Source organism: Babylonia areolata, chromosome 10 (assembly GCF_041734735.1).
Source record: "Babylonia areolata isolate BAREFJ2019XMU chromosome 10, ASM4173473v1, whole genome shotgun sequence".
NCBI classification, from domain to species: domain Eukaryota; kingdom Metazoa; phylum Mollusca; class Gastropoda; order Neogastropoda; family Buccinidae; genus Babylonia; species Babylonia areolata.
In genome coordinates this window covers 15,946,745-15,958,994 of record NC_134885.1, presented here as the reverse complement: position 1 = coordinate 15,958,994, position 12,250 = coordinate 15,946,745, and the positions used below count along the sequence as shown (strand labels likewise).

General features: G+C 46.4%; 1 protein-coding gene across 4 annotated transcripts in view; it reads right to left on the bottom strand.

Annotated features, from left to right (window-relative positions):
• Nucleotides 1–12,250, bottom strand: part of LOC143286827 (1-phosphatidylinositol 4,5-bisphosphate phosphodiesterase delta-4-like) — a 135,485-nt gene that overhangs the window by 102,108 nt on the left and 21,127 nt on the right. For 2 of the 4 annotated variants that reach the window (XM_076594642.1, XM_076594644.1), the window contains exon 2: nt 4,417–4,440. The exons of the other annotated variants lie outside the window; for them this stretch is intronic. In XM_076594642.1, coding sequence (XP_076450757.1) covers nt 4,417–4,440 — 24 coding nt within the window. The remainder of the gene's footprint in view (nt 1–4,416; nt 4,441–12,250) is intronic. 4 annotated transcript variants of the gene reach the window in all.

Genomic DNA, 12,250 nt, shown 5'->3' with positions numbered 1-12,250 from the left:
TCCATATACCAAGTGTATAGTGTTCTATTCCATGTACCAAAGGTACAGTGTTCTATTCCATGTACCAAACGACAGTGGTCTATTCCACGAACCAAACGACAGTGTTCTATTCCATGCACCAACGTACAGTGTTCTATTCCATGTACCAAACGACAGTGTTCTATTCCATGTACCAACGTACAGTGTTCTATTCCACGTACCAAAGGCACAGTGTTCTATTCCATGTACCAAACGACAGTGTTCTATTCCATGTTCTGTTCCACGTACCAAACGACAGTGTTCTATTCCATGTACCAAACGACAGTGTTCTATTCCATGTTCTGTTCCACGTACCAAACGACAGTGTTCTATTCCATGTACCAAACGACAGTGTCCTATTCCATGTTCTGTTCCATGTACCAAACGTACAGTGTTCTATTCCATGTACCAAACGACAGTGTTCTATTCCATGTTCTGTTCCATGTACCAAACGACAGTGTTCTATTCCATGTACCAAACGTACAGTGTTCTATTTCATGTACCAAGCGTACAGTGTTCTATTCCATGTACCAAACGTACAGTGTTCTATTTCATGTACCAAACGTACAGTGTTCTATTCCATGTACCAAGCGTACAGTGTTCTGTTCCACGTACCAAGCGTACAGTGTTCTGTTCCACGTACCAAGCGTACAGTGTTCTATTCCATGTACCAAGCGTACAGTGTTCTATTCCATGTACCAAGCGGACAGTGTTCTATTCCATGTACCAAGCGTACAGTGTTCTATTCCATGTATCAAGCGAACAGTGTTCTATTCCATGTACCAAGCGTACAGTGTTCTATTCCATGTACCAAGCGTACAGTGTTCTATTCCATGTACCAAGCGGACAGTGTTCGACTCCATGTATCAAGCGAACAGTGTTCTATTCCATGAACCAAGCGTTCAGTGTTCTATGTCGACACCAAATCTGCTATTCTTCAAACCCACCGACAGAAGAACACTTGGACCGGCAGTCAACATGGTCAAGGTAAAAGCTTATCAGAAACTCAACACTACCTGTTAATTTATAGATTGATTACACTGGAACGACACTCAGACTAACGTAAATTTGATAATATATTTATACAAAGCGTGGTATCAAAACGTACACATTTCACTGAATAATTTACAACCACAGATTTTTCTTCTTTTTTTTTTCTTTTTTTTTTTGGATGGGGGGGGGCGGGGGGGGGGGGGGGGGGGGAAGCAGTTGAAAGTCGTCTTGTTCAGTCAATAGGAACGACACCCACCCACACCATTTTGCAGTATCAAGTGGCAAGATGCTTAATTGTACTGTATGTAGGGCATGCGCTTTGGGTAGGCTCCGGGCTAGTTCTAAACTAAACCAATGGCGTAAGATGTTTATGCAAGATATTTATCTCAGATATTTATATAAGAGCGAATGAAGGGCGGGCGGTATGGATATGGTCCGACCCGGTTCAAACTAAAGCTGTGGCAATCTTGGTCAACACTTGCTGCAGGCGACACAGGTACACATTTCACATACCAAGCTGCTGTCATAGCCAGTTCAAACAACTCCCATGAGGTCAGACACAGTGAACTGTCGTCGTCACGGTCTTGCTGACGCATCAACTGTCACACTACACAAACGGAAGCTTCTGACATGCAAAAAGAGTACAGAACTAAATGCGCAAATACATGTGTATGTTTGTTAAGAACCATGGTGGTTTCACAAAGTTTACCCCCTGTGTTAAATTCACGTCGCTCATCCAACCGGTCTGTATCACATTTATGGAAAGAAGAAGAATGGAATTTATATTTATTTATATATTACATAAATCATATTACTTTTTTTAATACATAAATAATATCAAGAATTTCTGTAGCACTTTCCAACACTCAAGGAGCTTTACAATGCTTGCCAAAAAGTAATAATAAAGGAACAATAATATGACACGGTATATGACACAAAAACCTGCTTGTGAACATGTACAAAGGCTTTTAAAAACATAATTTAAAAGTCCAACAATTTCAGAGAGCAGTATACTCAAATAAAAAGTAACAATGTACACACACACACACACACACACACACACACACACACACACACACACTTGTTGCAAGCACGACTTCCGCATAGGCTCACCGTTTTTTCCTTGAAATCAGTAAAAATCAAGGAGTAATTGGTCTAAAAATGGACAGGTCACTTTTTTTTCACTTTTTTTCCCTTGACGTATTAGGATAATTATGTTGTTTTTTAAAATGAGAATAATAGCATTCCATCTTCTCAACAATCAGTTACTGGTTAGACGAGAAGTATTGTAATTTTGTCCATAATGGTCAAAAAATGAAACCGTTAAACTATCATTTACTGGAGTTTGAATATGTGTGTTGTGTTGTGTTGTGTTGTGTCATATTGTGTGTGTGTGTGTGTGTGTGTGTGTGTGTGTGTCTGTGTCTGTGTGTCTGTGTTTGCATGCGCTCGTGTACCTTTTTTCTTGGTTTCTTTTCTTGCCCTTTTACTTTTTAGTGAAGACCTCTGTCTTGAATACCATCTTTTTCTTTCTTTTTCTTTCTTTCTTCTGTATTTTTTTCTTTTTCTTTCCTTACATTTTACATTACCCATCAAATTATTCTAATTTTATTTATCCTTTCATTCCTATTGAAGCATGGAGGATTACTATCAAACGGTAATTCCACGTTCAAAATAAGACATTCAAATACTGCACACTAAACATTAAGAAATCTTAAATATCAGCGTTGATTCCAGAGAAAACGAGGGGGACTATAAAATGGCCCAGAGGGTATAAACAGGCCTAGGCCAAACAATACCCCAGGTATAAAGTAGCCTGGCCAGTTTATATCCGGGATTTGCTCTGGCCAAGCCTGATTATTCGCGGGCATGTTCTGGACTTGGCCACTTTATACGGGGCTCATTCCGGAGAGCGCAGAGTATGGCCTGTTCCACTGGGTGTTTTTCAGAGACTGACATTGCTTCAACCATTATCCTGGGCGAATCATTCCATTCCTTGTTCAAAAATACCCTCAACGGTGGATTTCTGTGTACATATATATATATATATATATATATATATATATATATATATATATATCTGTGTGTGTGTGTGTGTGTGTGTGTGTGTGTATTTCTTTCTTTCCTTCATTCTTTCCTCCACTCCCATCCTCTCTTCACATACGGTACAGAACTTGCAGGATAACAGTGCTGTGAAAACATGAGGGTGGCAAGCGGAGTACCCTGACAGTGCCGCTGCTCAAGGCTGCGGTTGTCACATTCTGCACTTGATTCAACTTTGTGCGGACAGCAGTGCAGCGGTCACAACTGATACCTGGCTTCCCCTCTACCTTTCAGGTCCAAATCAAATCAGAAGCAGTAAGACAGGGAGAGAGGGGGCTGAGGGCACTGACCATTACCACAGCCTCCATCTGCACTTCCACCACCGTTCGTTTACTTATTTATAGTCTGTTCATCTACGAGGATGATATCAGACCGACTTCCACCACCGTGTCGGCCACTGTGCAAAATGTTGCGCACAGAAATCTTTTGTTTTGGGTAACATGCTGAAAATAAATCACCAGTACGTTATCAAGTGCTCCTTTTTTTTTCAATGAAAATCGGAAATAATTCCTAACATTTTGGAGAAATTGAATTACAGAATACATACTGGTTCAGAAATTTCTTTCTCATTCTCTCTCTTTCTCTGTCTCTCTCTCTCTCTCTCTCCCCAGTACCGATGTTGTACTTCACGTCTGACGACCAGAAACATGTGTGTGACGTATTACGCATGTGACGTAGTGGCTGATGACCGTCAGAAGTATAATCCTACAAGCGTAACTATTCATCAGTCTAACCAGTCTCTAAAACACATCTAAAAGCAGGAAATAATCCAAGCCAGCAGCGCTGACGTCTGCCACCAGCAAGAAGCGATGTGGAGCGTGATAAATGTCACCAAAACTGAAATGTTACGCATATATCTTTTGAAGCTTGTACAAATGAATAAAGAAACAATGAAATCGCAGCAATCTCTCTCTCCCTCTCTCTCTCTCTCTCTCTCTCTCTCTCTCTCTCTCTCTCTCTCTATATATATATATATATATATATGTATGTATATCTCACACACACACACACACACACACACACACACACAGATAGAGAGAGAGGGGGGGCAGTCAAACAGCCAAGCACACTGGCGCCCTTTCATTCGGTGCCATCCTCCAGACACACAGCTTCCCCCAATTCACAGTGACTGTTTGCGTCAAGAATGCTGCAGCAAAAGTAAGCAGCGGAGACACGGAAAGAAATTTACAAAACTATGCAACGGGATAAGCACAGTCCCGTCAAACCGTGTTTACAACGTTAGTCAGCTCTCAACAGGACTAAACTGCATAAAGCAAAACAGTTACAGTCTGCCGTGTTTACCTCTGGGTATGGTGCCATAGAAACCTGGAAAACCACAGCAAACACCAATCATAACAGCAACAATAATCACCAAATAATAACCATGACAACATTCACAATAACATCAGCAAAAGCAACTGAACACACAATGCAATCATATCATACAGATTTCCTCAAAATTACATTCTTCAAACTCGTAAACCCGTTACGAATGGTGATTTCTCTTCTTGTCGTCGTCGTCACGCTGTTCTTGTCATTGTTTATCACCACCTCGATCTTCGCTGTTTTTGTTCTTTGCATTACATGGTGTCCATGAAAATTTTTCTTCAGTAATATTTTATGTGCTTCTCAAGACTTAATATATTCACGCATATATGTATCAAAGTAAGCATGTACGTATCCATATGTATGCATGCATGTTTATGTATGTATGTATGTATGTATGTATGACGACAATCACAGTAACCGAAAAGATCCAAAGAAAGACAATGCAGGGAATGACCCTGTACTATCAGCTGACTCACAGCCAGTCAGTGTCCATGACACACATAGGACACACACAGGGACAGGACACACATAGGGACAGAACACACAGAGGACACACATACGGACAGGACACACAGAGGACACACACAGGGACAGGACACACATAGGGACAGGACACACACAGGGACAGGACACACATAGGGACAGGACACACACAAAGGACACACACAGGGACAGGACACACATACAGGGACAGGACACACAGAGGACACACACAGGGACAGGACATATACGGACAGGACACACAGAGGACACACACAGGGACATGACACACGTAGGGACAGGACACACAGAGGACACATACAGGAACAGGACACACAGAGGACACACACAGGGACAGGACATATACGGACAGGACACACAGAGGACACACACAGAGGACATACACAGGGACATGACACACGTAGGGACAGGACACACAGAGGACACATACAGGAACAGGACACACAGAGGACACACACAGGGACATGACACACATACGGACAGGACCACAGAGGACACATACAGGGACATGACACACAGAGGACACACATAGGAACAGGACACACATAAGGACAGGACACACACAAAGGACACACACAGGGACAGGACACACATACAGGGACAGGACACACAGAGGACACACACAGGGACAGGACACACACAAAGGACACACACAGGAACAGGACACACAGAGGACACACAGAAGGACAGGACACACACAAAGGACACTCACAGAGGGACAGGACACACAGAGGACACACACAGGAACAGGACACACATAGGGAAAGGACATACACAAAGGACACACACAGGAACAGGACACACATAGGGACAGGAAATACAGAGGACACACACAGGGACAGGACACATACGGACAGGACACACAGGACATACACAGGGACAGGACACACACAAAGGACACACACAGCAACAGGACACACATAGGGACAGGACACACACAAAGGACACACACAGGGACATGACACACACAGGGACAGTACACACAGAGGACACACACAGGGACAGGACACATACAGACAGGACACACAGAGGACACACACAGGGACAGGACACACACAGGGACAGTACACAGGGACAGGACACACAGAAGACACACACAGGGACAGGACACATACGGACAGGACACACAGAGGACACACACGGGGACAGGACACACATAGGGACAGGACACACATAGGACACACACAGGGACAGGACACACATAGGGACAGGGCACACAGAGGACACATACAGGAACAGGACACACAGAGGACACACACAGGGACATGACACACATAAGGATAGGACCACAGAGGACACATACAGGGACAGGACACACAGAGGACACACATAGGAACAGGACACACATAGGGACAGGACACACATACAGGGACAGGACACACAGAGGACACACACAGGGACAGGACACACAGAGGGACAGGACACACACAGGGACAGGACACACAGAGGACACCCACAGGGACAGGACACATACAGGGACATGACACACAGAGGACACACACAGGGACATGACACACATACGGACAGGACACACAGAGGACACATACAGGGACAGGACACACAGAGGATACACATAGGAACAGGACACACATAGAGACAGGACACACAGAGGACACACACAGGTACAGGACACACGTACGGACAGGATACGCAGAGGACAAATACAGGCACACAGACGATACACATAGGAACAGGACACACATAGGGACAGGACACACAGAGGACATACACAGGGACAGGACACACAGAGGACACACATAGGAACTGGACACACACAGGGACAGGACACACAGAGGAAACAAATAGGGAAAGGACACACAGACGACACACACAGGGACAGGACATACAGAGAACACACACAGGGATAGGACACACAGAAAACACACATAGGGACAGGACACAAAGAGGACACACACAGGGACAGGACACACAGAGGACACACATAGGGACAGGACACACACAGGGACAGGACACACATAGGGACAGGACACACAGAGGACACACATAGGGACATGACACACAGAGGACACACATAGGGACAGGACACACAGAGGACACACATAGGGACAGGACACACAGAGGACACACATAGGGACTGGACACACAGAGGGACAGGACACACAGAGGGACAGGACACACAGGGACAGGACACATAGGAACAGGACACACAGAGGACACACATAGGGACATGACACACAGACGACACACATAGGGACAGGAAACACAGACGACACACATAGGGACAGGACACACAGAGGACACACATGGGGACAGGACACACATAGGGACATGACACACACAGGGACTGGACACACAGAAGACACACACAGGGACAGGACACACATAGGGACAGGACACACAGAGGACACGCACAGGGAGAGGACACACATAGGGACAGGACACACAGATGACGCTCATAGGGACAGGACACACATTGGGACAGGACACACAGAGGAAACACACAGGTACAGGACACACAAAGGACACACACAGGGACAGGACATACAGAGAATACACATAGGGACAGGACACACAAAGGACACACACAGGAACAGGACACACAGAGAACACACATAGGGACAGGACACACAGGGACAGGACACACAGAGGACACACACAGGGACAGGACACACAGAGGGACATGACACACAGAGGACACACATGGGGACAGGACACACATAGGGACTGAACACACAGAGGACACACACACAGAGGACACACATAGGGACTGAACACACAGAGGACACACATAGGGACAGGACATACATAGGGGCAGGACACACAGAGGACACATGGGGACAGAACACACCGAGGACACATGGGGACAGGACACACAGAGGACACACATAGGGACATGACACATATAGGGACAGGACACACAGATGACACACATAGATACAGGACACACAGAGGATACACATAGGGACAGGACACACAGATGACACACATAGATACAGGACACACAGAGGATACACATAGGGACAGGACACACATAGGGACAGGACACACAGAGGACACACATAGGGACTGAACACACAGAGGACACACATAGGGACAGGACACACATAGGGACAGGACAAAGATAGGGACAGGACACACAGAGGACACACATAGGGACTGGACACACAGAGGGACAGGACACACAGAGGACACACATAGGGACTGGACACACAGAGGGACTGGACACACAGAGGGACAGGACACACATAGGGACAGGACACACAGAGGACACACAGAGGGACAGGATACACAGAGGACACACATAGGGACAGGACACACAGAAGACACACATAGGGACAGGACACACAGAGGACACACTAGGGACATGACACACAGAGGACACACATAGGGACAGGACACACAGACGACACACATAGGGACAGGACACACAGACGACACAAATAGGGAAAGGACACACAGACGACACACACAGGGACATGACACACATAGCGACAGGACACACACAGGGACTGGACACACAGAGGACAAACATAGGGACAGGACACACAGAGGACACACATAGGGACAGAACACACATAGGGACAGGACACAGGGATGACGCACATAGGGACAGGACTCACACAGGGACAGGACATACATTAGGACAGGACACACAGAGGACACGCATAGGGACAGGACACACATAGGGACTGGACACACAGAGGACACACATAGGAACAGGACACACAGAGGACACACATAAGGACTGGACACACAGGGGACACACATAGGAACAGGAGACTCAGAGGACACACATAGGGAGAGGATATAGGGACAGGACACATAGAGGGCACACATAGGGTCAGGACACACATCGGTCACACATAGGAACAAGACACACATAGGAACAAGACACACAGAGGACACACACAGGGACAGGATACACAGAGGACACACACAGGGACATGACACACAGAGGACACACACAGGGACAGGATATACAGAGGACACACATAGGGACATGACACACAGAGGACACACATAGTGACAGGACACACACAGGGACTGGACACACAGAGGACACACATAGGGACAGGACACACAGAGGACACACATAGGGACTGGACACAGAGGACACACACAGGGACAGGACACACAGAGGACACACATAGGGACAGGACACACATAGGGACAGGACACACAGATGACGCACGTAGGGACAGGACTCACACAGGGACTGGACACACAGAGGACACACATAGGGACAGGACACACAGAGGACACACATAGGGACAGGACACACAGAGGGACTGGACACACAGAGGACACACATAGGGACAGGACACACAGAGGACACACATGGGGACAGGACACACAGAGGACACACGTAGGGACAGGACACACAGTGGACATACATAGGGACAGGACACACAGAGGACACACATAGGGACATGACACACAGTGGACACACATAGGGACAGGACACACAGAGGACACACATAGGGACAGGACACACAGTGGACACACATAGGAACAGGAGACTCAGAGGACACACATAGGGACAGGATATAGGGACAGGACACATAGAGGACACACATAGGGACAGGACACGCAGAGGACACACATAGGGCAGGACACACAGAGGACACACATACGGACAGGACACATAGAGGACACACATAGGGTCAAGACACACATCGGTCACACATAGGAACAAGACACATAGGGACAGGACACACAGAGGACACACACAGGGACAGGACACACAGACGACACACATAAGAACAGGACACATAAGGACAGGACACACAGAGGACACACACAGGGACATGACACACAGAGGACACACATAGGAACAGGACACAGAGGACACACATAGGGACAGGACACACATAGGTCACACATAGGAACAAGACACACATAGGGACAGGACACACAGAGGACACACATAGGGACAGGACACACAGAGGACATACACAGGGACAGGACACATAGAAGACACACATTGGGACAGGACACACAGAGGACACACACAGGGACAGGACAAATAGAAGACACACATAGGGACAGGACACACATAGTGCGCACCACTGCCACAAGCACTGATACGTGCGCCTGCCTAAAACGCACGTCAGTATATTTCTTGGCAGTGAATAAAACATTGGCAGTGAATAAAACATTGAACAGCTTGAATATTCCACAACAGTGACAGTCTATTGTTTGTATCTGAATCAGTTTCATTGTCCATGACGATAAAGGGGCTGTCAGCCTGCCATGTGTGCCGTGTCTCTGTGCGGGTTGTGTTCTGTGGCTGTCACCAACACACCATGTGTCAAACACAAAGCGCCCAGATTTGTTCCGATCGGAGAGATCCCATCTTCCGGTATAATCTGGCATTATCCACAGATGGCAGCAAAAAATGTGTCCCTTTGAATTAGAAACAAAGCACGCATGTGTGCGCGTGGTGTGTGCTATATCTATCCGACATCACGTGAAGGGCGCAAGTCAGCAGGTCGTTAAACCCTGTCGTGTTGGGGTGGACAGGACTCGTCCACAACCCCTCCCGTTCACCCTGTGCTGATATCAGGGTCTACCCACGTTTAACAGAAGGAAAAAAGGAAACACCCACCCTGTCAGTTATTTTGGGAAAGACCTGAACACTGGACCACAACGAAATGCATTCCGTCAGCTCCACCAAACGACTGTGAGCATACACGCTGTGTGTGTGTGTGTGTGTGTGTGTGTGTGTGTGTGTGTGTGTGTGTGTGTGTGTGTGTGTGTGTTATAGCCAAAATATATATGATACACATAATATACACCAAGGATATAATTACATAAAATCCATTTAACGTACAGCCATAGTATATAAAATATCCATCTATAAAATACACAACCAACACATCCAGAGGATTATGTGCGTCGTCCGATGACTCTTCACAGAGCGAAGCGAGAAGATATATCTATCAAATATTATACAGCTCAACAATACATAACATCTATATAATTAAACCTTGTGACTAAAGGATGTATGATATATATCCATCTATCAGGTATTCGTTATACCCATCTACCAAACATTCCAAAGAACATAGTTATAGTAATAATCGCTATCCTGCAAAAAGCGCTACTAATTTCTATGTCTTTTATCAGGTTCTACGGTACTGATACTTTTGGGTGTTGTTTTTTTCTGTCCTGATGTGTGTGGAGGGCTGGGTTTTGCAACAAAAGAGAAAGACTTACAGTGACAATACCAATCTATCATGCAGACCAAATATCTATTTCAATCCCACACACTAACACCTACTGACACAGGGAAAAACCAGAATCTGCCCACTGCCTCGGGTTGTCCGAGTCTGGCAACGTGTTCACCAGAGATCAGGTAAACAAGGTCTCTGACAAATCTCATAATCCATCAGACACCCTAACTAATCCTTTGGATTCTTTTCACAACACTGCCAACGACATGAAAGAGGCCTCTGGTAAAGTGTTTTAAAACACTGAGCACCAGTGGCCCTGCATGGGTCACTCCTCCAGAACAGTCCCTCTGGTGGTCCTGTCTGTCCACGTCCACATCAGTCCATTATCATTATAGCATTATTATCATTACTATTATCAGTCCTTGTAACGGCAGTCAGTCAGTGACCCCCGACTCCTGACCCCCGATGACAGCACACTCAGAGCAGGTCACGGCCAGTGACCAGGGAACAGTTCACACACTACAGCAGACTTGACTAGTGATAAAGCGTCATGTTTTACCCAACAGCTTTAAAACAGGACACCTCGACTGTTTTCTATTTAAAGTGTATGGACATATTCATCGCCTAAAAGAGTGGGGAAGGGGTGACGGGGGAGGGGTGCACGTGTGCGGGAAAGGGGTCCATAATATATGCATCGTATAAATGATTCGGTCACTAACCATCCACCTGCCCCCCACCTCACTCACCCCCCACCCCCACCCCCCACCCCCATCCCTTCACACAATCCTGGGGTCTCACAGCAGTAACAATCGTCGTGTCATTCTTTATTCTTCACCACCCCTTCCTTTCTTCAAGTTTAAGTACAGGAGGGTCCTGGGTATAAACCGGCAGGGAGCATTGCTATGTCAGCAGTGTGTGTGTGCGTGCGTGCGTGCGTGCGTGCGTGCGTGCGTGTGTGTGTGCGTGCGTGTGTGTGTGTGTTGTAGACATGCTGGCCTGACTCACGTACATAGACCCACGCCATGCAACACTGGCTCTTTTCGTGAAGGGTTGCGACAACATTTTCTCAGGGCTGGGTCAATCTTCCATTCAATTTTTTCTTCTTCTTTTTTTTAATGTATGTCAAGCACAAAACGCGTGGCTGTGATAGTAGGGGTATGTCAGCATGT